Below are 27,160 nucleotides of genomic sequence, written 5' to 3'. Positions count from 1 at the left end.
CCCTCCCACTTGTCCGGCTCCGCCTCACCACCAGGCCCGCATCCTGGCTCCACCTCTGGACTTCCCCAATCCTATGTCGCCCTTTCCATTGGTCTCTCGCTGCCCGTATGGCCCAATCGCAGCACTTAGCGCCAGAATTTGAACCGCCGTTTTCGTTTGAATTGGGCGGGCACGGCGGGCAGCCTTGGCGCGGAACCGCCTTGGAGGACACTCGGGACGGGCGGGCGGGCGGCCGGCCGTGTGTACCAGGGACGCGGGCGGCGGGCGGCGGGTGTGCGGGTCGGGGCGGAGCGAAGGCCGCGGGTGGCCGTGGTCGGACCTCCGCGGCTGAGGAGCCGAGGGTTCTGACGCGGGCTGCACCCGGTGAGCCGCGGGCAGAGCTAACTTTCGCTGTCAGAACCAGCTGAGGAGCGGCCGGGCGGCGAGACGGCGAGCTTCACAGAGGGGCTACTCCGCCCTCGGCCGCAGTCACTGACTCCGGACTGACGGCCGGGCGGACCATGGCGTCCTCAGCTCGCCTGGTCACCATCAAACGGAGCGGCGATGACGGCGCACACTTCCCGCTGAGCCTCAGCTCCTGCCTGTTTGGAAGGTGAGTTCGCGCAGGGGCCGAGGTGACCGCGGGCAGCGACCCCGCGCCCCTACCGCCCTTTGCGTTTGACAGAGCTGCCCCTGTAGCATTTTCGGAAGTCACGCTCACACACTGAGAACTTCCCAAGTAGACGCGAAGCTGACATCGGTGTCCCGCAACTCCCACATTGCCACTCTCAGGCAGCCAGCTGTGGCTCTGGAAGTTTCTGGAAAGGTGAAGATAGGAGAGCCTTGCTCCGGTGCTCTGGGAGAATCCCCTCTTTCCCTCCCCTGGATAGCAATCTACCCTGAGGCCTTCCAGGCGGTTGCTTGCGTTGCCACTTTTGCAAACTTTGACCCTTAAAGCAGTTTCTGCCGCTTTTGAAATGTTACCTGAGAATGTGATTTAAAGAAAGCTCGTCTTTTCTAACACCATGCAGGTTGGTGACTAGGTTTTAGATTTTTGTTTGTCTCCCAGTAGACTAAAATTCCAAGGCAAGGGATGCCATGTTAGTGATTACATCCCCAGGGTTCCATATGGCGCCTGACACTTAAGTCAGTGTGTGACACAGGGTGAGTGTCTGGTAGGATGATGGAGTTCAGGCACGAATGGTAGTTTTCAGACATTTGGCAGAGTCTGGTGACAGATTTTCATATCATCCTGGGAGAGGTATCTGCCACTAGTATTGCTGAGGACAGACACATGGTGTATTTGACAGGAATCAGCGCTTGAGGAATTATCTGATCTAGAATATCTGTGGCATTCTGTATGTAGTATGCATTGCGGTACTCTTTCTGCTCAGTGAAACTGGGTTCCAACATAGAGTCTCTCTGCCTGGTGTTTTGATATCCAAAACCTCTGTTTTCTTGACAGTAAGGAAGCTGTAAGAGTAAGGAAATTTCTATAGCTGTTGTTGTTTAAAAGAAGAAAGTAAATATTCTTGTCACAGGTGTCATTCATTTTGATTATTCTGCAATATTACTTAAATATACTTTTAACAAGTTTTAAAAATGTTAATAATTTGCATTTGGTTGTGTGCTATTTATTGTAAGAGATATACTTAGACGCCAGAGGTTCATAGGAAAACAGTATGTAGGGTATGTTCTGACTTTAATGTTCATGATGGAGCTATCAGTGAAATTCCTGGTTTTGACTGAGTTAGGATCGTCCCTTCTGTGCTGTGCCACCACTGTGCTAGCTTTCTAGAAAGATGTTCTAATCTAGATACTGTTTGCGGATTAGTGTTTGTATTGTGAGGACGTCTGAGTCTGTCAACTTGGTGTGGTTTTAAAACAACAACTTAAAAACTCACATGGATTAACTGTGCCAGTGACATACACAGTTATAACTGAATAGCAACACAGGTGCTGGTATAGACCTTTTGTGTATGAAGAAACTGAGGCATTGATTACCCACGGCACATTTTATGCTAGTTCCTTCTGTGCCCTTAAACACCCATATTGTTATAAACACATCAGGAAGTTCTCCTGAACGGATATAAAGTTCTCTTTTATACGTGTCTTGTAATTATAACTACTTGTATGAAAAGTAATTGGTTGTGTGTTCTGGTATTTTCTAATATAATCATTCTGAAGTACTAGAAGTCTTAATGATCTTTTATGGCTTCCTTGGCAATACTTGTGAGCGTTGTTTGCACTGCCCATGATAATCTTGTCAGTCCTTGTGTTGTTACATTTATAGTCTAAACATACTAGTCAAATTCTGTTCATTTGAAATTTTGAGCATTTCTTTTTTAGTTGTACCTTCATAAAAACCCTTACTTTTTTTTGTATTAAGGAGTATTGAATGTGACATTCGTATACAGCTGCCTGTAGTGTCAAAAAAACATTGCAAAATTGAAGTCAAAGAACAAGAGGTAAGTTGGCTTTGGAAATCAACTCTTAAAGCTTTTGAAGTTGACTTGAAGCAAGACCTTAGTGTTTGCGTCTCCTCTCTCCTTGTAGGCAATATTATATAATTTCAGTTCCGCCAATCCAACTCAAGTAAATGGCACTATTATAAATGAGCCTGTGCAGCTGAAACATGGAGACATAATAACAATCATTGACCGCTCCTTTAGGTGGGTGAAAACTAACTGAAATAATTCTGAATACTGTGTTTTCTTTAATCACAAACTAGTACCTTCGTTGATCCTTCTTTGGTGTTGATGGATGTTGGAAATGTCTGACAGGATGTGGGGTGTGTGTGTGTGTGTATGTGTGTGTGTGTGTGTGTGTGTACATATGCCGGTGCTTGGACCTGTGCCTGTGGAGAATAGAGGACAACATTAGGTGTGGTCCTGAGAATTTGGGTCAGTTTTTCTCTCCTTTTTCAAACAGGGTCTCTAACTGGCTTAGGCTAGATTGCCTAGACACCCAAGCCCAATGTCCTGTCTTTGCTTTCCCAGTGTTGTTGATGGCACGTCTTAAAGTTCCTAGCTCCTAGTCCCTTAGAGAATACGTTTGGTTCTTAAAGAACAATTTTGTTAAACTGAGGCAATCAGGCTTCGTCCAAACCCAGGACTGATGTCATTATAATAAGGAAAGATTAGCATACAGGGGAACAATCACACTGAGGTGAAGTGCTGTGAAGAGACAGGAAGGAGGCTGCCAGTTCAGGAGGCCCAGAGGAGCCATTCCTACAGATGCCTTGGACTTGGACTTCCAGCCAGAATTGTGAGCAGCAAATTTCTGTTATTTAAGGTACTCCATCTATTTTAATTGTGGGAGTCCTAGCTGACTAATACACCACAGCCAAGTCACAAGGGAAAATTCTACACCTTTGTGTGTGTGTGTGTGTGTGTGTGTGTGTGTGTGTGTGTGTGTGTGTTCTCTCTAATCATAGCTTTTCTCTTAGTAAGCCACCATGGTGACTGTGAGAGAGAGAGAGGTGTCTTTGGAGTTTTGCCGTCTGTTTGTGGGTGTTAGTGGCATTTTAATAAGTGTGTTGCTGTGTTTTTCTTTTAACCCAGATAGCTCCCAAATAATTGAGACTGGACTACTATATTTATTTAATAAGCTTTAAGGGTATAACAACTGAGCGATATTACTCTATTTTAGTTCTCTATGCTAATCTGTCTACCTCCCAAGCAAAATTCCAGTGATATTTGCATTTGGTACTACTGATTGGACTCTCTGGGCTCCAGGTGTTTCTCATGGTGCCTCTGGACTCTCAGATTGCCTAATCCTCACGTGTCTCTTCCTCTCTCTCCTCTCCTCTCCTTTCTTTTCTTTTCCTTCTTTTCCCTCCCCTTCTTTCCCTTCCCTTCTCCTCCCCTCTTCCCCCACTCTTTCCTCTCTTTTTCTCCTCCCCTGGCTAGATGGAAGTTCAACCCTATTGTCTCCCTTTCTCAGTCACTGGCTGATCAACTAGCTTTGTTGACTAATCAAGAAATAATTGGGGAGTGATGCTTATACAACATAGAGACAGCAGAGTCTTAGAATAAGGTTTGCAACCAGAAATGGGGGCACAGAAATCAGCATTGGAAAAATACAATGATAATCTTTACACAGGGCGCAATAACATTATGCTTGCATGTGGGACTCTAAACACTATAGTTAGCATAAAACTTTGTGTGTTTATGTCTGACTAATGTTCTCGTGTGTGGTTTATAGCATGTTGGATGTCTTTGGCTTGTTTCTTCTCACAGCGTAGGTATTTTATTAACATAGCACAGTATGTACTGTAGCATGTAAGAATATTCACAGTTCAGTCATTCTTGAGAATTTGAGTGATTTCTAGTAGAAATCTGCCAAGACTTTCTTTGTGATCAAATGCCCTCCCCCCATTTCCTGTATTTAAAAATTTCCTGTATTCCTCAACTACCAAATGCAGTGTTCTATCTGTAGAACTGTTAAATTCTCTATTTTTAAAAATTATTTTACTATTTCCCTGCTTACTACCTAGGAGACATATTGAAATCATCCATTGAGGATTTGTTTATTTTTCTTTAATTAATTTTCCCTATCACTTTTTGTTTCATATTTTTGATGCTACACCCTGGCATATGGTTGTGGACTCCTGGATATAATTCTAAATTATGCACAGAATTCTTTGTCATTTGAAATATCTCTTACTTTTAGTCACATCTTTTGCCTTAGTGATTCTTTTGGATGATAAATATGAATACATTAACTCATTATGTTTATATTGTATAGCTTTCAATTCTTTATAATTCTTAAGGTTTTTGTTGTGTCAAGGAACCTGCTGTTGTGTGGCTTAACTTTAAATAGACTTTTTTTTAGATACACTATGTTGATGGATTTACCTTTAAATCCATATAAAATGAACTTCGCCTCTTTGAACAATTCGAAAGGCCTTTTTTTTTTCTATTGACTAGACTCTTTAAAAGAGACTTGGTTTATCACTGTGATAGCTTGAAGAAAGGTTTCGGATGCTACCTGGGTTCAGATCTTACATAGACAGCATCTAAATTCAAGTTAAGCCACTTCACCGAGGTACTCAAGTTTCTGTTGTACACAGTAAAGAGTTTCAGCTACGAATTGATCACCAAGATCTGTCGTGATTCCAGTGCTATCTTCTTAAGATGGGCCTGTCTGCCAGAGAGAGCGAAGAAATAGTGATCACACTAATGGGACATAGCTTTGTAATTTTCCATTTATAGAAGTTTTTGGCATTAGAAACTTTTCTTTGTGTAAGCTAAGATGCTGAGCAAAGCCTGGAGTTTGTTTCAGGGTTCGTATCTCTAGCACTTGAATCTCGATGTTCAGTCTTCACCTGACTCTGCACTGTAGGTATGAAGACGGAAGCCATGATGGAAGCAGGCCAACAGAATTCCCGAGAAAGTCACTTGGAAAGGTGAGGGGAAATACTCAGGTTAATTCTCGTGTCCTGATGGGAACTTTAAACAAGTTTTAACAAACGTTTTAACAAGCGATTTCTCACATTTAAATTGGTGACCAGGAATGGCTTTCTGATTATAGCAGAAAAAAATGTAAGTAACAGGATAAGGGAGTAAGTTGACTGTGAGCACAGTAAAGTAGCTCAAAACTGATTTCTTTTTGCTGTTGAGAAACAGAGTGCTAACTTGGTCTTACACTCTACTATACTATCTTGTGATCTTACTAGCCCATGCTAGAATAGCCTGAATATATAGAAATTGTATGAAAAGTTAAAAAAGGAAAGACACTTTTTTCCTTGTCCATTTCGGTATGTCTAAAATAATTACTTTGTGAGTGTTGAAGAAGCTTCCTAGTTAAGAAAGTGAGTCTAGTGCTGTGTGTGGTGGGGAAGGTTTATTATAGGTTGGAAGGAGAACATAGGCAGAGACAGACTTCTGGGAGAGTACCGAGTGAACGTGGCCCTGAGCTGGGCCATGTGAGGGGGAGGGGAGAGAGGAGAGGAGCCACTGACCAAGAGGAGCAACCTGGGCCAGGAGACTGGCTAGCCGAAATGATTGAGTTATATAGGGGCCAGGAGACTGGCTAGCCGAAATGATTGAGTTATATAGGGGCCAGGAGACTGGCTAGCCGAAATGATTGAGTTATATAGGGGCCAGAGACTGGCTAGCCAAAATGATTGAGTTATATAGGGGCCAGAGACTGGCTAGCCAAAATGATTGAGTTATATAGGGGCCAGGAGACTGGCTAGCCAAAATGATTGAGTTATATAGGGGCCAGAGACTGGCTAGCCAAAATGATTGAGTTATATAGGGGCCAGGAGACTGGCTAGCCAAAATGATTGAGTTATATAGGGGCCAGAGGAGCTCGGGGAGGGTATGCCATCCAGCAGGCCCTGTAGGAGTATGTGGCAACCATCATCTACTTTGATATGTTAATGGGTACCTCAGTTAGCCATTTATCCCCAGTTTGAGACTTAACAAGGAAGTTAGAGACATCTGATGTATCACTTTGTCTCCTACTTCTTGTTCCTATCCATTTTGGTATGTCTGAAATAATTACTTTGTGAATGTTGAGGAAGCTTTCTAGTTAAGAAAGTAAGTCTAGTGCTTGCCACGTGAGGGAATCCTTTCACTTGACAGTATCAGCCAGATTGCCGCCATTGGTATCGTTTACTAAAGCACAATTCTGGACACAGATTCTGGCTCAGTGGGATTCAGTAGCTGTAGGCTAAGTCTTAAGGGTCTTTGTCTCTCCTTTTAGAATGGTAGTCAAGCATGTGCCATGAAGTAGCTGCAGACCCTTGGGTTAGGAGCTTTAGGGTTCACCTGCATTTAGCAACAGGCACTCTTCCTTCAAGAGTTAAATCTGTAAATATTAATATCCATGTTAAATACCGCTTCTCCTTAGAGGAGCCCAGTGCTCATCAACCTCTGGTGGAAGCTTTTTTTTTTTTAGGTATCCCACCCATTTGTCACCATTCATCCTATTAATAGGTTTATTCATAGTTTTATATTCATAGTTTTAGACCTGTGGGATAGATAAGTATGACTTAATAGTTGATAAACTATTTGGTTATTAGTCTTAATAAAAGTAAGCATTAAAATTCAATACAAATAAATAGTGATAGTAGTTAATAGGAATTTCATACCTCTACTATAATCGTGCAAAAGTTCAGGACTGGGAAGATAGCTCTATATAAAATACTTCTTCTGCAAGCATGTGCACCTGAGTTGGATCTCCTAGAACCCATGGGTATGGTAGCAAATACCCGTAATCCCTGTTACTGAGAAGACTGAGACTGGAGGATGCCTGGTGTTTGGTGGCCAGCTAACCTAGCCAAATTGGTGAGGTTCCGGTTTAGTTTCTTCCCTGTCCCTAGAAATACGATGGTAAGCGTCAGAGAAAGAGATATTCAACATCAATTTTGTTCATAGCACGTAAAAACATTTATTCTTCACCTCCAGAATAGTTCCATTCCTGAATATGTAGGCACTGTATTGGTTCAGAAAGTGTTGAATTTGATATTCAGGCTCTGAAGTTCGAGTGCACATAGATGTGCTGCCCTTTGTGTGTCTTAACTTCCTGGCTCTCTGCTACACAAAAATACCTGCTAGGGATGAGAGCACGTGTGCTAGTGGGACTGCAGTTTAGCACATCCTGAGTCCACTTCTGGTGAAACTTATGGCACCTCTGGTTTGTGCCTGTGGTGAGTTAACAGATGGAGGAACTTAATTTTAACTTCGCTTCTTCCTTCATATGAAGTTAGAAGATAAAGAAGTTCTAGAAAACTTACTGGGAGACGGGCCTGGAGAGATGGCTCAGCGGTTAAGAGCACTGACTGCTCTTCCAGAGTTCCTGAGTTCAATTTCCAGCAACCACATGGTGGCTCACAACCATCTTCTTGTGTGTCTGAAGACAGCGACAGTGTACTCATATACATAAATCTTTTAAAAAGTTTGCTGCTCTTCCAGAGGACCCAAGTTCAGTTCCTGGCACTCACACTGAGCAGCTCACAACGCCATGGAGGTACCCACATAAATGTGCCTAAATACAGGAACATATACATGAATACAAAACCAAACTTTAAAAGAAAGCTCTAAGCTTTCTAAGGAGTGCTAAGGTCATGGTCACTAGCTTTGAAGTCACTTGGCTGTATTTCTCAAGCTTCTAAATGTCATAACAAATCAGTTTGACAAAGAACATAATTAATGAAAAGTTTTCATTGTTTAAAAATGACCACACTAAAAAAGGTACTTAAATGCTTGTTCTTATCTTTAAATGTGTAGGAACCAGCACGGCGAGCCTCAAGAGATACCATCTCTGCTGACCCTGGTTTGTATTGCTTGGGTTCTGTTCTGGTACCCTCAGCATCAGACTGCTATGACAGTGGCAAGGGTGGGATCATGGGGACACAGACATAAAATTCCTGGACTCCCAAACTACTAAGAGAGTGGTTCCATTTAAATACCAAACCAGAGCAGAGAGCTGGTTAACTTGTTCCCTGGTGCTTGCTTTTTTAATTTCCCAGTTAATCTTGAGCTGTCTGGTGGGATATATCACTGGTTATTCAAAGCTAATGCGCTTTATCAAGATGGAAATACCATAATAAGACAAGTGTAAGGAATTAATTAATTTCTGCACTAAATGAAAAGCTGGGGTACAAGGCAATTTAAAATATGGTACTGGATTCCAAACAGTTTAAATCACTGAGAAAATATTGAACTTCTGTTTCTTATTTTATATTTATTGCCAAGATGGGAAAGATCAAGATACCAAAGCTTCAAAAATGACTGCTTCAAGAAGATCTTTTGTCTATGCCAAGGGGCTTTCTGCAGATAGTCCTGCCTCAGATGACTCAAAGGACAGTGTTACCCAAGATTCATCAGGGCATGTAGAACAGCACGATCGCAGAAACCTAGGAGAACCCACTTCTGGGGATCTCTTTAAGAAGTTCAGGGCTACACGGAGCAGTTACGGGGACCTGAAGTCTTCTCCTGCACAGAGCCTTAGCAATAGCAACAAAAATGAATCTCCCTTCGAGAAACTTTATCAGTCAATGAAGGAAGAGTTGGATGTAAAATCAGAGAAATCTCATAGAAAATCAGAACCCCAATTTGACCGTGCAGCAGAAGAATCGTGGGAGACAGAGCGATTGGTGTCATGCAAGGCAAGACCAAAGTCCAGTAGAAGCACCCCTGTTACAGCAACCTCTTCACCCAAAGTAGGAAAGAGCTGGACCGAGAGATGGAGAGGTGGTGTGGGGCCTGTTCAGACTCCCACAGAGACAGCTAAAATGAAGACCCCTGTGCAGAAGGCACAGCAGCTTAAGGATGAAGACTCTCGTGTTCCTGGCAGAAGAAATTCTGTGAATCTGGATGAAAGTGAAAGTGCCCAGGCAGTTCATAAAATAGTCACTCCTGGGAAACTGGTAACTAGAAATCAAGCTGCAGTAAAAGTTGGACATGTTGCCAGCCCTGCCAATACACCAGAACATTCCTCTTCCAAAAAGAGAAGAAGTATTCCTGCAGACATGGAGGTTCCATGTGCAGAGACACAAAAGCGGCTCTCTTTAACACAGTGCCTTGCTCCAGGTGAAAAGAAAAGTCCCAAGGATTCCTTCAGCAAGCCTGAGAAACTGGGCACAGTGGCCAAACAGACTTGCTCTGGTATAACTGGCCTTAGTTCCATTGATATCAGCAACTGTGGTGATTCCATTAGTAAGTTCTTTGATGTAGATCTATTTTTTTCTACTTTCTGTCTTACGTATTATGAGTTAGTGAGATGTTTGTTTAGTGTGACTAGCTGTGTGCTAAGGAGCCTTGATACAGTAAGAGGCAAGCTTTATCTGATACATGGGCACTGAAGACTTTGCCATTTATAAAGAGGTATAATAGAGGAGGTGCAACTAGTTCAGGGGGGAACCATATCACAGAAACTACCTCAGGAAAAAAAATGGAGTTTTTCTGAATCCCAATTATATCTTATGAGATTGGTTCTTGGAACTAAATCATGGTCAGTCCTTTGAGCCGTCATTGAACATAGTAGCTCATAGGTGTTCAAACTCTGTTCTAAGTCTCTCCTTTTTTGTTTTGTCTGTCTTGTTTTGTTTTTTTGAGGCAGAATTTCTCTATGTAGCAAAGTACTATATGCTTCCAAGGCATTAACAATTTGTTTTTAAATTTTTTATTACATGTACTTATTTTTGTATATGGGGGTAAGGGAACATAAGCCTGTGCCATGGTGCTTATGCAGGAGTCTGAGGACAACTTGTAGGGGCCAGTTCTCTCCTTCCACCATGTGCCATCTTGGTTCCAGGGAATGACCTCAGGTCCTTGGCAGCAATCACCCTTACCTGCCTAACCATCTCACCACCTAGAGAAAGCTTTCTCTTTATTCTCTTTACAAACATGAAGGCTCTTTACAAACCCCCCAAAGCTACATAGTGAGCAGCCTCATGGCATCTTCCTATATACTTGTTTCATGCTGGCTTAAAGAAAGGAAAGATCCCTGGGCTCCAATGCAAATGACCTTTATATCAGGAATAGCTTCTGGTGGTGACCTATTGGTGTGGCTATCTGTCAGTGACACTTGGACCTATCAGCGTCAGCCAGTGTTCAGTTGTGCCTTATAATGGAGTGCCAGTCCTGGACAAGGAGTTCATGTAGACTATTCAGGAAGTTATAGAATGGCTTTGGGTTGCATGAACTTCCTACTAGCATGACCTGAGATATTTTGCCTGCTCATATAGTTTACTCATAAGGCAGATCTGGGTCTGGCCCATGTATGTGTCTTTTATCCAGTTCCCCAGGGCACTGCTCAGGTTCTGTCTTCTCTGCTGGAGAGTAACACTACTGCTGTGGGCAGATGACTTTCTTAAGCTAAGTCACATGCAATTTTTAAGTTTTTAATTTTTAGTTTTAAGGAGAACCTCCATTCTCTCCAGTTGAAGTGCAATGCATCTGGTTTCTCTTGAGATCTTTTAGGAAGTCCTGAGGCTGCTCTGGTTTCAGTTTTATGAATCAAGGTGCCATGTTTCAGTGCCTTTGCAATGCATTACTTTTTCATGCTATTTTGAAATAAATCCTAAGTCCTGGCATAGCGTTTTCATTGCTCTTTTTATCTGTTTGCGTTCCTTACTTCAGACAAGAGTGAGGGAGTGCCTTTGAAGAGAAGACGTGTATCCTTTGGGGGTCATCTAAGACCTGAATTATTTGATGAAAACTTGCCTCCTAATACTCCACTCAAAAGAGGAGAAACACCAACGAAGAGGAAGTCTCTTGGCACTCACAGTCCAGCTGGCCTAAAGAAAATCATCAAGGTTAGTTGGACAGTCAACCCTGTGTTTGTACCTCATATTTCACAGATGGTTCACTTTCTATCCAAAACCAGGCTGAGGTAAAGGGTAATTGAGTTCTTATTTCTCTACTACTTGTCTCATGCCCAGTAACAAGCATATGAGCTCTCAAGTAGTTCTGGGAGGTAAGGCGGGGTACTAGACACTTTCCCTTTAAAGAAGACCCTATAACTCCCTGGGACACACTGGCATTATTTAGAAGAAGCTGAGGGCAACAGCACATGTGACCACAAGGGTTGCTTTGTTTTTTTCCTGGGAGTATAGTGCATTGAGGTTGTGGGGAGGAAAATCTTCGGTAAAACATATCTCTTCTGCACATGTAGCTCCTTAGGCCTTTAGCCCTCTATTACTGTTCTATTGCTTTTCCTTGGTGTGACTGTGTAGCTCAGTTTACTAAAAGGGCCCTGGACAGCTTATTCTTTTAGAACCTAAAAGACTTGGAAGCACACCTAATACCTGCCTTGTCCCACCTCACAAAAGTAGCTTTGCCCATGCAGACCCCCTGGCTGGTATTGGCTGAGCTGAAACCGAGTGCCTTATTTCGCTGAGTAGTGTCCCTGTTTCCACCAGAAATAGACTCCACTGGTTCATATGTCCCCTTCCTCTGCTTAAATGAATGGGGCAACTGATCCCTTTCTTATCCTTGAAAGACAGAGCCACTGGTGCATGATTTAAAAGCTACCTGGTTTGTTGTAAAGGTTTTTAACAGGCATTACAGAGATGTTAACCTCCTTACTCAGGCTTTTCATAAATGATTTCTGCCTTGTCAGGAACGGCCTCCGTCTCCAGGGAAACAAGAGTCTCCTGGAGTAACTCCACCAAGGACAAATGATGAAAGACGAAGATCAGGCAGGACTTCACTTGCTTCCAGCGGAAGCAAATTCTTATATGAGACAGACATTCCCAAGAAAGCAGGCAGGAAGAGTGGCAACCTGCCTGCGAAGAGAGCATCCATCAGCCGAAGTCAGCATGGCATTCTACAGATGATTTGCTCCAAAAGAAGAAGTGGTGCTTCTGAAGCCAACCTGATTGGTTAGTGCTGTATTGGGCAGAAAGAGTTCCAACTCAACTTTCTTATGATGGGTTTTGAAACGTTCACCATCTCTTCCTTTTGACAGTTGCAAAATCATGGGCTGATGTTGTAAAACTTGGCGTGAAACAAACGCAAATGAAAGTTGTGAAACATGTCCCTCAAAAGCAGACAAGAAAAAGACAAAGAAGACCCAGTACTCCAAAGGTATAGAGCTTCAGCCACGCTCTGCTTTTATTTTCAATTGTCTTAGGCATGCGATGTTCATGCTGTGATATTTTGTTTGTCTGCAGAAACCTACAAGCAGCCTTCACGATCAATTTACTACAGGCCATGCAAACTCACCCTGTACCATTGTAATAGGGAGAGCACAGACTGAAAAGGCAAGCATGCCTGCCCGACCCTACAAAATGCTGAACAACTTGATGCTAAACTGGAAAATGGACTTCAGTGAAGATCTGTCAGGTAAATGTAGTTACATTTACGAGAAGGTCTGCAGTCACAGTCTTCTTGATCGTTCTGTTTGTGACTCCATCCCACGCCCCCCTCTTACAACCTTAGAACCCCAGCTGGAGTCCAGTAGCAGTGAGTGACTACAGAATAACCCATTGGGCCAGCAGCTTTCAGGTGTCATAATATTCAAAGATGAAGTTGGTTGGGAGTAGAGGACAGGTCTCAGTCAATTTGGGGGATCTGTGCCCTACAGGAAGCAGGGATGGAAATCTGAAGTGCATAGCCTCTGGTGAGCAGTGTGTGAACAGAAAACGGACAGGTGCATTGTGGTGTGAGGATGATTGGGTGTTATTTTCTTCCCAAGGAGTTGCACTGACGGCTGATCCCAGGGAATAAGTTGGTTTAGAGCAGTAGTAATGCTTTTCCAAGATTCATTTTCTTTCTAGTGAGCTTAACTGCTTGCTGAGAGGAAGCCATGTAAGAAAGGTTTTTCTGAGCTATTGATAAGCTGTTGTCACTGTCTTGAGTATCAGTGAAGGTGTAATTGGCTGGCTTAGACTTACTCTCAGGAAAGCAGATTTGTTTCATGTTCCTCAATATGTGAGTTTCTGGAAGAGAATTACAATTTGAACTGAGTAGGTAAAATCTTACTTTTATTTGTGGCAGATTGGGAATTGAAAATGACCAAATACCTCATGTATAATGCTTGTGAAATTGCCCCTAAAAGAACTACATTTTGGATTAATTTATTTATCTCTATAAAAATAACAAAAGATGAAAACAAAAAATGAATCAAGTGTGTGTATGTGATTATAAATTGAGGATGATATATAAATATATATTGTATTGGATTATATTATATTTCAAAAACTCAAAGATAAATAAGAGTTTAAATACACGGTACATGAGACAGTGACTTGTCTTGAGTGTTCCTTCCTTCATTCATTCTTGGAGTCAGTCAATTCTCTTCTCTTGGTGTAGGCAGCTCCCAACCCCTCAGCCCCCCAACACACACTTTTCTTTTTTTCTTGAGATAGAGTCTTACTATTCAGGTTAACTTAAGACATAAAGAAATCTGCTTGCCTCTACTTTCTTAGGGCTACCATACCTGACCTGGCAGCTTCCATTTTAAAACATTAGAGGGTAAACCCTGACATTTCAAGTAAGCAGTAAGGTCTGGAAGACAAATGAGACTTATTGAACAGGCTAGTGTGGATAGACACTGCAACAGTTCTCAGACCCGTTCTTTAGTGAATGCCAGCTCCAGCTCTCATTCTGTGACGCCAACAAGACAGAAGCATGACACACAAGCCTCCTTTTCAGGAAGCTTAATTAGCCATAAGGAGTCACTACTGCCTTTTTGATAGTAAAGTGAGTAGGGAGGGATGGTACTTAAAGTGTGTGTGCGTGGGAATGTTTGTTCTTGACAGGACTGAAAATGGTCAGTATTTTGCCTGTATTCTAAACTGTAGAAACATATTATATATACCGAGGATTTAGATCTGGTAAACCTAGACTTGCTGAGGGCATAACAAGGCCTGTGGGTCATGGATTCCAGATCATCAATACTCTGAGGTGAGGTACCCATGCCTAACTTTTGTCCCTGTGCTGGGGCTTATTGTTTGGGAACTAGTGTAGAAAACTACAGAGGTCAGCTAAATCGCTGAATTTCCTTTCCCATAGGAGAGGTTTAGAGAAGTGGGCTATACGTGTTTTTTTTGTTTTTTGTTTTTGTTTTGTTTTGTTCTTTTAATTTTAATTTTATGAGCATATTAACAAAAATCATTTTACTGAGATGATGCATCCCTGGAATCTGAAAGCTTCTTTGTCATCTACATTGTTTTATATGAGGAATGAGATAATGTAAGCCATGTTTCCAATGTTTTCTTTTATCAGGACTAACTGAAATGTTCAAGACTCCAGTGAAGGAGAAGCAGCAGCAGATGAGTGACGTGGGCTCCATTCTGTCTGATTCAGAGAATTTGTCTGAAAGACAGTTGCAAGGAACCAACTCAGAAGACACACCCCCACCCACCGCCTCAGAGATTTTGGGTTGGTTCATTTGTCCTTTCCACTGTTAGACTGTGGAATGGAGACTTGAAGATTGCCTTTTTCTTCATGCACAGTACTGAGTTTCTTCTCTACAGTAGCTTTTCCTGGTCAAATGCCATTTCCACCATCTCTGTTCTGTTTTTAAGCAGTCTTTGCAATTTTTCTAAATGTTAATCATTGACCTAGCTTGGTAGGAAATATTATTCACTCAGTTAATAAGTCTGTATGCTATTAGCTTCTTTGCCATAAGGCGATAGAGGTGTAAACAGTACACTTGTCTTGCCATATTTATATATAGATTTCAGTAAAAATTATTGTGAGCATAGAGATGTAAGTCTCGATTGTTACAGTGCTCGCCTGACATGCAGGAAACTCTGGGTTAAGTCTATGCATTGCAAAAACATTGTGTGGTGATATATGGCTTTAATCTCAGAACTTGGGAGGTAGAGGTAGGAGGATCACAAGTTGCTTACATACAGAATTTGATATGGACCATAAATATGCATAGTAGAATCCATTACTTCATTAGTGAATCAAGATAATAAATAACTGTTTCAAATGTTTCAGAACAAAAATTTGCTTGTATTCAGGTCCATGTCACCTGTCTTGACAGGCTTCAGAAGACCCTTAAGGATACTTTACAATGGCTCTTCCCTGTTACCAAATAATATTACATTTAATAGATCATAAATAGTACATGGTTGAGATCATCTAGTAACTCCTTGGTAGAAAAGCTAAATTATTGGTTCTTATATACTTCCAAAAGATAAAATATTAAGCTGGTATTAGGTGGAGAAAATGATAACTTTTTATGTATATATATTTTTGTTTCTTATAGGAGAAAAAGTGCTCCTCAGTACTCAGAATGCAGCAAAGCAGCAATCCAATAAATATTCTGCAAGTTCTACCTTAAGACGGCAGAGCATCAAACATGAAAACACAGTGCAAACTCCTAAGAATGTCCATAACATTACGCAAATTGAGAAGAAGACTCCAGCCTCTGAGACAGAGCCTCTAAAGACAGCATCAAGTATGAGCAAGTTAAGGAGATCTAGAGAGCTCAGACATACCCTTGTCAAAAGTAAGAATGAAAAAACAGAAGCAGTCCTTGCCAAGAGCATCACAGGAAGACATCTACGGAAGACATTTCAAGGACAAGAAGTAGACCAACAAGTGCAGGGCAGTGAAAACTCTTCACAAAGATGCGAGGAAAACAGTAAATTAAGTGAAGATTCAGAAAAGACATCCGCTAGGAGATCAAGTGCCAGGAAGCAGAAACTAACAAAAGACTTAGTAGGAAGTCAGATGGTCACCCAATCAGCAGACTGTGCTGAGGACCTACTTAGTCAAGAACAAGGAACAATACAAAACCTAGAGGAATCCATGTACACGCAAAACACATCAAAAAGTGATCAAGGAGTTGCAAAACAGAAAGTTAACACAGTGGTAGATGCAACCAGAGTGAAGCGCTGGTCAAAGACCCCTGTCAAAATGACACACCCTCTAGAAGGTGCAGCTGATTTCACGGAGCACTTTGAAACACCAGATCTCAAAGATGAACCCATAGGTGATGATGAAACTAAAGTCCTTTGCAAATCCCCACAACCCAAAACAGAGAACCTCAAGGCAAGCGCAAAGCCACGGACCAGCACATCTAGGAGGAAAGTAGATAGGAAGGAAGAACTCTCTGCCGTGACAAAGCTTATACATATGTCAGGGGAAAGTAGGCATACTCCCAAAGTTCTAAAACTTGAGCATGGGGATATCAAAGCTTTGAGGCAATCTGAAAATGAAATGCTGGCTGCAACAGTAACTGGAAGCAAGAGGCCTTTAGAAAAAGCTAAGGAAAAGGCTCAGCCTGTGGAAGACCTGACTGGTTTCGAGGAACTCTTTCTATCACCAGTCCCTGGTGACAAAATCACAAAAATGCCCAGCAAATCTCCACACACAGAATCAGTCAGAACTCCAGCAAGCACAAAGAGACTGTCCACGACAGGTCTCAGTAAGGTGGATGTGAGAGAAGAGCCTGCAACCCTTGGGAAAAGAACAAAGTCATCAGGCAGAGTGACAGGCACACCAGCACCAGCCCAGGAAGATAATGATACCACAACCTTCATGGAAACTCCCAAGCAGAAACTGGATTTCACAGGAAATTCAACTGGACATAAGAGAAGGTCACAAGCATCCAAGAACAGGGCTCAGCCCCTAGAAGACCTGGATGGCTTCCAAGAACTCTTCCAAACACCAGCTGCTGCTAGGACCCCTGTGACTGTTGATGAAAGTGCAAAGGTGTCTCTGGAATCTGTACAACCACAACTAGTCATAACCTCAGCAAGCACAAAGAGACTGTCCAAGACAGGTCTCAGTAAGGTGGATGTGAGAGAAGAGCCTTCGACCCTGGGGAAACGAACAAAGTCATCAGACACAGTGACAGGCACACCGGCACCAGTGCAGGAAGAAAATAACACCATGGCCTTTATGCAAACTCCAAAGCAGAAACTGGATTTCACAGGAAATTCAACTGGACATAAGAGAAGGTCACGAGCATCCAAGAACAGGGCTCAGCCCCTAGAAGACCTGGATGGCTTCCAAGAACTCTTCCAAACACCAGCTGCTGCCAGTGACCCTGTGACTGTTGATGAAAGTGCAAAGGTGTCTCTGGAGTCTGTACAACCACAACTAGTCATAACCCCAGCAAGCACAAAGAGACTGTCCAAGACAGGTCTCAGTAAGGTGGATGTGAGAGAAGAGCCTTCGACCCTGGGGAAACGAACAAAGTCATCAGACACAGTGACAGGTACACCGGCACCAGTGCAGGAAGAAAATAACACCACGGCCTTTATGCAAACTCCAAAGCAGAAACTGGATTTCACAGGAAATTCAACTGGACATAAGAGAAGGTCACGAGCATCCAAGAACAGGGCTCAGCCCCTAGAAGACCTGGATGGCTTCCAAGAACTCTTCCAAACACCAGCTGCTGCCAGTGACCCTGTGACTGTTGATGAAAGTGCAAAGGTGTCTCTGGAATCTGTACAACCACAACTAGTCATAACCCCAGCAAGCACAAAGAGACTGTCCAAGACAGGTCTCAGTAAGGTGGATGTGAGAGAAGAGCCTTCGACCCTGGGGAAACGAACAAAGTCATCAGACACAGTGACAGGCACACCGGCACCAGTGCAGGATGAAAATAACACCACGGCCTTTATGCAAACTCCAAAGCAGAAACTGGATTTCACAGGAAATTCAACTGGACATAAGAGAAGGTCACGAGCATCCAAGAACAGGGCTCAGCCCCTAGAAGACCTGGATGGCTTCCAAGAACTCTTCCAAACACCAGCTGCTGCCAGTGACCCTGTGACTGTTGATGAAAGTGCAAAGGTGTCTCTGGAATCTGTACAACCACAACTAGTCATAACCCCAGCAAGCACAAAGAGACTGTCCAAGACAGGTCTCAGTAAAGTGGATGTGAGAGAAGAGCCTTCGACCCTGGGGAAACGAACAAAGTCATCAGACACAGTGACAGGCACACCGGCACCAGTGCAGGAAGAAAATAACACCATGGCCTTTATGCAAACTCCAAAGCAGAAACTGGATTTCACAGGAAATTCAACTGGACATAAGAGAAGGTCACGAGCATCCAAGAACAGGGCTCAGCCCCTAGAAGACCTGGATGGCTTCCAAGAACTCTTCCAAACACCAGCTGCTGCCAGTGACCCTGTGACTGTTGATGAAAGTGCAAAGGTGTCTCTGGAATCTGTACAACCACAACTAGTCATAACCCCAGCAAGCACAAAGAGACTGTCCAAGACAGGTCTCAGTAAGGTGGATGTGAGAGAAGAGCCTTCGACCCTGGGGAAACGAAGAAAGTCATCAGACACAGTGACAGGCACACCGGCACCAGTGCAGGATGAAAATAACACCATGGCCTTTATGCAAACTCCAAAGCAGAAACTGGATTTCACAGGAAATTCAACTGGACATAAGAGAAGGTCACGAGCATCCAAGAACAGGGCTCAGCCCCTAGAAGACCTGGATGGTTTCCAAGAACTCTTCCAAACACCAGCTGCTGCCAGTGACCCTGTGACTGTTGATGAAAGTGCAAAGGTGTCTCTGGAATCTGTACAACCACAACTAGTCATAACCCCAGCAAGCACAAAGAGACTGTCCAAGACAGGTCTCAGTAAGGTGGATGTGAGAGAAGAGCCTTCGACCCTGGGGAAACGAACAAAGTCATCAGACACAGTGACAGGCACACCGGCACCAGTGCAGGATGAAAATAACACCACGGCCTTTATGCAAACTCCAAAGCAGAAACTGGATTTCACAGGAAATTCAACTGGACATAAGAGAAGGTCACGAGCATCCAAGAACAGGGCTCAGCCCCTAGAAGACCTGGATGGCTTCCAAGAACTCTTCCAAACACCAGCTGCTGCCAGTGACCCTGTGACTGTTGATGAAAGTGCAAAGGTGTCTCTGGAATCTGTACAACCACAACTAGTCATAACCCCAGCAAGCACAAAGAGACTGTCCAAGACAGGTCTCAGTAAAGTGGATGTGAGAGAAGAGCCTTCGACCCTGGGGAAACGAACAAAGTCATCAGGCAGAGTGACAGGCACACCGGCACCAGTGCAGGAAGAAAATAACACCACAACCTTCATGGAAACTCCAAAGCAGAAACTGGAGTCTTTAGGAGATTTAACAGGGCTTAGGAAACAGTCCAGAACACCTAAAGCAAAAGCCCAATATCTAGAGGACATATCTGGTTTTCAGGAGGGTTTCCAGACACCAGACCATGCCAATGGCCCATTAGCAGTTGGCAAAACCAAAAAAATGTCCTTTATTTCTCCACAACCAGGAAGTGCCATAACCCTAAAGAGCATAGAGAGACAGTCTAGGGCAAGTATGAGTAACATGAATGTTAAAGAAGAACTTTTAGAATCAGAGGAACACCTACAATTAGGAGAAGGTATAGACACACTTCAAGTACCTAACAACAACAAAGTCTTTAGGTCATCTAGGAAACCTGCAAAGCGTAAACTGGATCCAACAGCTAGTATGCCTAGCAGTAAGAGGATGAGACGTTCCTCAAAGGATAGCACACCAAGCCTAGAAGACGTGACTGGTTCCCAACAGCTTTGCCAAATGCCAGGCCATGCTAAGGACTCTTTGAACACTGAAGCCTCAACAATGTTTACTAAACCACCACAATCAGGACCAGTTAGAACCCAAAACAACAGAAAGAGTCTGCCCAAGATTAGCCTGAGACAAGTAGATGTGACGGGAGGAATTTCAGTTCTCGGGAAGCAGTCACCTGGCAGAGCCCTCACAGCACCAGTGCAGGCGGATAATGGGATCAAAGCAATTATGGAGACTCCAAAGGAAACACTGGCAACTGCAGCAGATTTAACTGGGTTTACCAGACCACAACAAACACCTAAGGAAAAAGACCAGCCCCTGGAAGATTATGGTGGCTTCCAAGAACTCTTCCAAACACCAGCTGGTGCCAGTGACTCAGTGACTGTTGAGGAAAGTAAAAAGATGCCAGTGGAATCTTTACAACCACAACCAGTCAGAACCCCAGCAAGCACAAAGAGACTGTCCAAGACAGGTCTCAGTAAGGTGGATGTGAGAGAAGAGCCTTCAACACCTGGGAAAAGAACAAAGTCATCAGACACAGTGACAGGCACACCTGCACCAGTGCCGGAAGAAAATGACACCACACCCTTTATGCAAACTCCAAAGCAGAAACTGGAATTCACAGGAAATTCAGCAGGACATAAGAGAAGGTCACGGACACCTAAGACCAGAGCTCAGCCCCTAGAAGACCTGGATGGCTTCCAAGAACTCTTCCAAACACCAGCTGGTGCCAGTGACCCTGTGACTGTTGATGAAAGTACAAAGGTGTCTCTGGAATCTTCACAACCACTACCAGTCATAACCCCAGCAAGCACAAAGAGACTGTCCAAGACACCAGGACAGAACAAGGATTTAGTGACACTGGACAATCTTGCAAAAATGCCAGGCAGTTCTCCACCACCAGAGCCAATAGATACTTCAGTAATCTCAGGTAGACAGCTCAGAACTCGTCTTAGGAACCTTTATGTGAAAAATGAACTGTCAGAAGACGGAATGCATCCAAAAATGTCAGGGGAAATTGTGGACTCATCTAGAGCACCAGGAGGTGAAGAGAAAGTCATTAAAGCAAGGAAGCAATGTGTAAAGCGGAAATTGGACACAGCAGTCAATTTACCTAGCAGCAAGAGGCAAAGAATTGCAGGAGCAGAAGAGCCACAGACCCTAGAGGATCTGCCTGGCTTCCAAGAGCTCTGCCAAGCTCCATGCTTGGTAATGGACTCAGTTATTGTTGACAAAACCACAAAGGTGCCCAGCAAATCTCCAGAACCTGTGGATACAACTTCAGAGATAAAGCCAAGAAGACGACTCAAGAGACTGGGTGTGACTGAAGAGCCCATACCACAAAGAACGACTACAAGAGTGTTAAGGCAAACCAGAAACACACACAAAGAGCCCATAGATAGTAGTAATGGTGTAGATGAGTTTAAGGAGTCTTCGGCACAGAAACAAGACCCAGCCATAAGTTTAACCGGCAGGAGGAATCAACCAAGAAAGGTTAAGGAAAAGACCCAACCCTTGGAAGAGCTGACTAGTTTCCAAGAGGAAATTGCCACAAGAATGTCTTGCAAATCTCCACAACCAGAAGAGAAGAAAACCTTAGTAGGCTTAAAGAAGCAGCTCAGAATACAACTATTCAAAGTGGGTGTGGAAGAGGAGCCCACAGCACAGAGAAAGCAACCAGCCAGGGAAACCAGGAGCAGACTCAAAGAGCCCATGGGTAACAGGATAAATGTTGAAGAGCTTAAGAAGTCTACAGAGCAGAAAATTGACCCAGTAGCAAGTATGACTGTCAGCAAGAGGCCACGGAGGATACCCAAGGAAAAGGCACAGACCGTAGAATTGGCTGGTCTCAAAGGACCAATCCAAACCCTAGGTCACACTGAGGAATCTGCAAGGGATAAAGAACCCACACAGATGCCCTGTAATTCTCTACAACCAGAGCAAGTTGATAGCCTCCAACCCTCACCAAGACGTCCCAGGACAAGACATGGGAAAGTAGAGGCAGACAAGCCTTCAGCAGTAAGGAAGACAGTGCCAACATCAAGGCAAAGTGTGCGATCCCGAAAGGTCACTGAAATTGATGACAATGGTACCAAAGCTTCAAAGGCACCTGTAAAGCAGACATTAGATACAGTAGCCAAAGAAACTGACAGCAAAAGGCAGCTAAGGACACGTAAGAATGGGGTTCAACCTCTTGAAGTCCTGGGTGACTCCAAAGAAATAACACAAATATCAGATCACTCTGAGAAACTAAGACATGACACTAATATTCTTAAGAGCACTCTACAGCAAAAGCCAGACTCAATGAAACCTCTGAGAAAATGCAGAAGAGTGCTGAGGACCTCTAAAGAGGACCCCAAAGAAGTGTTGATGGATACCAGTGACCTTGCAGCATTACAAAGCAAAAGCAACCTTTACCTGTCCCCCCCCAGGAAGTCTGCAAGAGATGGAAGGATTTTGAAAACCAGGACTTTGTGCTCTGTAACCCCAAAGCAGGAAGCAACAGGTGAGAAGCCTGTACATAAGAAACAAAGGGCAGCTTCTACCAAGAGGCAGGTGTCACCTGAGCCGGTGAAGGTGAAACACCTGAGAAGTGTGTCACATAAACGTGAATCTGTGGAGGAGCACATTAGCACCATTATGCAAATAGAAGAAATGGAAGCCAAAAGAGAGAACCCTGTCACTCCAGATCAGGTGATGTGGGGAATATAGTGGGTGCTTGTCGGGAAGGGTGTGTTTGCTGAGGGTATTTGTGTATATTGCTAGGAGTTTGTGCACATATAACTATTCATCTCCTTAAGTTTTATTTTTCACCATTAATAGGCTGTAGCCAGTGATCCTTAGGGATCTGTGCAAGGAATAGACTAACTCCTAAATGTTTTCCTCTCTAAACTAAATGTATCTTTGGTTTGAAGAATGTGTCAGGGAACAGGTGGTCAGTGTAGCTCTGTGTATGTGACAGTATTAAGGACATAGGTTATATATCCTTGAAAAGGAATGAAGTAGGCAGGTTACCATGACACCCCTCAAAGATTGCAGGGCCTTGTACCTTAGTGATCTTTAAAGGACCACTACTGCCTTTATGATGGGCATTCTTCAATAGTATGAACTGGAGTGGTTTTGATATGTATTATGATTGACATCTTGAATTTATAATTTATTAGTAGAAATGATTATTTTTCTGTAGGAACAAAGTAACCAAGGCATTGCCTCGAATATCATAGATGACTCAGTAAATATAAATTTAATATATAAAGTTTGTGGGTTTTTTTTATATTTTTGCTTTTATCTTTTTTTCCTGATGGATCTTTTAGATTTAGCTAATTTTGTGGCTGTCTTCTCATTGCCTTAGAAAATACCCCAGAGCTCTAGGTACCGAAAGAAAACTGAAAAACAGCCAAGCCCCAAGTTTGATGCGTCTGCAGAGAAGGTTGGGATAAAGAAAAATGAGAAAACAATGAAGATCTCCCAGGAGACAGAGCCGCAGAATCCAGATCCTGGAACCAAGAAGTCTTCATCTCTGGGCAAAGTCAGTGGGAAAAGAACATGTTTGAGGTCTAGAGGACAGACGGAGATTCCCCAGCCTCATGAAGCAGAAGAGAAAACAAGAAAATCAGGTGCAGAAATCTCGATAAAGACCCAGCAAGAGAAAGGAGTCTCTGGAGATCCAGATGTTAGGCGTTTGAGATCCAGACAAACTAGAGTCACTTTGGACAATGAACCTAAGCCAAGAGTAACTCGAGGGGCCAAGAAAGATGCAAAAACTCTGAAGAAGGTAAGGGCCCTTGCTGTCTTACATTCTAGAGACCCAGAACATTCTAATATTTGTGCCCAGGTTGCAGAGGCAGAAGGACATACCAGCAGTTCCTGCTATTCTAGTGGGAGAAGCCATCACTCAGGCTCCTGCTTTCTTGTGCTTGTTTGGTAAATCCACTTTGAATAGCAAATTTACCCACTGAAGGTTCCATTCCAGAAGAGCTAGCTATTTTAATGTCATCTTCTGATGTTTGTGATGTGGCTTATTATGGTTATAGATGACATCTTCAGCCTCTTGAGATTGGCAACACTTAACTAAAACAAAAGTGGGCATGTCAGGACCTCAAAAGATTTCCTTTTAAATGGCTGAATGAGTTCGTTCAGCAGTTGAGAACACTGACTGCTCTTTCAGAGGAGCCAGGTATGATTCCTAAGACTCACATAGCTGCCAACTATCTGTAACTCCAGTTCTAGGGGATCTGATCTTCTCTTCTGACCTCCTTAAGCACCAAGCAGGCATGTGTCCATACATAGGTGAAGGCAAAAAAATAAAAATAAATAAAGGAATAAATCGGATTTTAAAAAATAAATAAAAAGGCAGAATAAACCCAGCGTTGTCTGTCTCCTAACCAAATAAAAGGAAGTAGGTAAAGTCTGCTCAGTAGAAAGTGTGCTGGCTCAGCACCCTAAGCTCACACACTATCTAAGCTGGTAGATTGTAAATGCTCATGTGCTGCCTGTGCTTGCACCCTCCCAATGGCAGGCTTACATTAATCAGTAGTCTAGGAAAAGTTAAAGATGAGCTAGGCAGTTACCTTTGTGGGAACGACACATAATTGCTCTTGGCACTCAAGTTGAACCTGAACATACTCTGAACGTTCCGAGACAGCTGATGAGATAGGGGTAGTGACAGCCACTCAAGACAGAGGTGTGCTGAGCTGGCAGTCCTAACCACTTCTAGAATAAACCAAGAAACAACTGACAGTGCAAGGAGACCCAGGCCTCCCAGAGGCCACAAAACATCCCACATGGCTGAGGGATGGAGCAAGAGGCATGAAAGTCTAGTGAAGAGGTGCAGATAGAATGAGCAATGGTTCTCAACCTTCCTACCCTCTTTAATTCAGTTCTTCATGTTGTGGTGTCCCCAGTCATAAAATTATTTTCTTGCTACTTGATCACTAACTTTGCTACTGTTATGAATCATATTGTAAATATCTGATATTCATGATATATGTGACCCCTGTGAAAAGATTGTTTGACAACCCCACAAAGAGGCTGAGAACCACTGCTCTAGAGGATTGAAGAGAGGCTCAGGAAAGTAGATCAATACCTAAGACGTGGAGAGGGGCTGTCTAGAAGCAGAAACTCTCATGGTAGTAGGCTTTCTTATAGATACCAAGACACATCAGCCTCACAGGCTTAACAAGTATATCTTATGTTCCCTCAGAACGCTAAGCCCAGATTCATAATCCTGAAAAGTAGTACTTTATCAGAATAAAATGGAAGGAGTAAAATCCAGGTTCTTATACTCAAATGATCCTGAACACAACAGCCAAGCCTTGAGGGTGATCAGGCCAGGTCATAGGCACTCAGTCCTCTTCTCCTCACTTGTACCCAGTGGACTCCATACACTGACAAGTTTTCCCAGGACTATTTTCTTTGTTGTCTGTTCCATTGTCCATAGACCCAGATACTGCAAATGTGGGGTATATGTGTTTTCCAAGGGTCCATCCTGCAAGTGTACTGGAGGAGCAAACCTCTTATCTGGTGTGTGTGCCTTTCTAAAGAATACAGTAGATCCATGTTAGCATCTCCCTGTTATTTTCTAGAATTCAACAGCATTCACATACCAAGATCTTCTTGTCCATACTGAGCCTCACACTTAGAGTTCCTGTTTTCTGTCTCCTTTTCTTAACTGTCCATGATCACTTATAAAGCTGCCCAGCATCACCCTTGGCTTTTCCTAATTTGTGTTGGATGGACCTTGTGTTACTTTGAGTCATTTGCTCTAAGAAGCTCTTGTGACTTTTTGCTTTTTGTAGATTGGAGGGCTTCCAGGTAGATGGGCCTGCTTCTATCTCCCCACTGCCTTCGAGGACTCACTATCCTTTTGTAGCCACATAGGAGACCTCAGGACACAGTGACTGCCCTCTGTCTGTGGGAAGTTGGCTTTAGAACACTTAAGTTTTTATCTAGGTCACATTCAATTTTTCTGAATGATGTTTTCTAATTAGTGAACCACATACAGTGATGGAGAACTTGTATATATTAGAAGCTTGTGAAAGAGCACAGAGTCTTAATTTTAAAAAGCTAAGTAAGAAACCATTTGTATGTATGTATGTATGTATGTATGTATGTATGTATGTATGTATGTATGTATGTATATGTGTTATGTGCCATGTGCCTGCCTGCAGAGGTCAGTCAGAAGAGGGCATCTGATCCCCTGGATGGTTGTGAGCCACTATATAGATGCTGGGAGTTAAACTAGGTCCTCTGTAAGTGTGGAAAGTACCCCTGAGCCATCTCTCCAGACCCTCAAAGTTAATTTATACATGAGAGACCTGAATGACACCTAGTAAAGACGAGGGGTTCATCAAATTGTTCCTTCACATTATTTAGGAGTTATGTTTTTCTTCCCAAACAGGATGAAGACATTGTATACACCAAGATATTAAGAACAAGAAGTCACCAGAAAAGTGAAACTGTGTAGCAAAGACATTTAAGAAGGAAAAGTAAATTTGGTTTAGTGATAGATTCCAGTATGATTTTCATCTCCAGTGTGAAGGTGAACTGTAAATAATATTGCCTGTGCTTAAGGAAGGAAGCTTTGAGCTTTCCTGATCATACTCTCTTCAAGCTCCAATGGAGATCATGAAGATCACCAGGGATCTCTCAGAGCAATAGCAGTTTAAATGTTTGGTGGGTAAACAGGTAGAAATGTGGCCCTCTGTCCTACCCAATAAAGCTCTGTGAAATTCACTGCCTCCTGTGGCCTCTCTGAGCAATTGCAGCTACTCATGTCTGGCATCACAAGGGATGGGAAGGTGTTCCTCCACTCATTAGACATTAGTTGTGCAGTTATAGTAGAGCTTACACAGGATAACTGTACGATGGGGCATTTGGTTTGAAGACTGTGACCATTAGTCATTTGTACAAGTCAGCCTGATCCTTTGGGCCTTTGACTTTTGATAGAAACATCTGACGAGGATGGCTTATGAGCTCACCTTCAGGGGCACAGGTTGCTATGTTAAAGAGTGATTGATACCTGTGCTTTTCATTAGGTGTCTGTACTGATCAAGTTGACTGCTTTGCCTATGGAACCTTTGCTGTTGGATAATATGCTACTCTAGTCTCCTATCCTTCTGCTTTTACCATGTGCTTTTCTGACCTCTTGCCTGGCAGCAAGGTGTCTGGTACGAGAGGATAATCTTCCAAGTCTCACTTTA

General features: G+C 43.1%; 1 protein-coding gene across 2 annotated transcripts; it reads left to right on the top strand.

Moving 5' to 3' along the window:
- Positions 1-26,698, top strand: Mki67 (marker of proliferation Ki-67). 2 transcript variants are annotated; one of them, NM_001271366.1, is made up of 15 exons: positions 255-592; positions 2,369-2,447; positions 2,536-2,651; positions 5,326-5,389; positions 8,220-8,265; positions 8,688-9,650; positions 11,076-11,251; positions 12,058-12,319; positions 12,406-12,524; positions 12,611-12,782; positions 14,667-14,822; positions 15,661-19,680; positions 20,035-22,652; positions 23,323-23,733; positions 26,359-26,698. In NM_001271366.1, exons 1-15 carry the CDS (start codon positions 501-503, stop codon positions 26,422-26,424), a joined length of 9,360 nt encoding a protein of 3,119 aa, NP_001258295.1. In that variant the 5' UTR covers positions 255-500; the 3' UTR covers positions 26,425-26,698. The 2 variants fall into 2 exon arrangements, with proteins under 2 accessions (XP_006230515.1, NP_001258295.1); XM_006230453.4 differs by having other exon boundaries at positions 1-592; positions 15,661-22,652; positions 23,311-23,733; positions 26,359-26,693.
- The last annotated feature ends 462 nt before the right edge of the window (positions 26,699-27,160 follow it).

The sequence above is a fragment of the Rattus norvegicus genome, chromosome 1 (genome assembly GCF_036323735.1).
Source record: "Rattus norvegicus strain BN/NHsdMcwi chromosome 1, GRCr8, whole genome shotgun sequence".
NCBI lineage: Eukaryota > Metazoa > Chordata > Mammalia > Rodentia > Muridae > Rattus > Rattus norvegicus.
Note: the sequence above shows the minus strand (reverse complement) of the source record. Positions and strands in the feature narration are given on the sequence as shown.

Bases quoted from the DNA above. Each gene is read 5' to 3' on its own strand.
- Mki67 (XM_006230453.4), top strand. From the start codon at position 501: ATGGCGTCCTCAGCTCGCCTGGTCACCATCAAACGGAGCGGCGATGAC. The intron at 2,448-2,535 runs GTAAGTTGGCTT...CTCTCCTTGTAG, and splicing joins TTGAAGTCAAAGAACAAGAG to GCAATATTATATAATTTCAG. The intron at 22,653-23,310 runs GTGATGTGGGGA...TCATTGCCTTAG, and splicing joins ACCCTGTCACTCCAGATCAG to AAAATACCCCAGAGCTCTAG.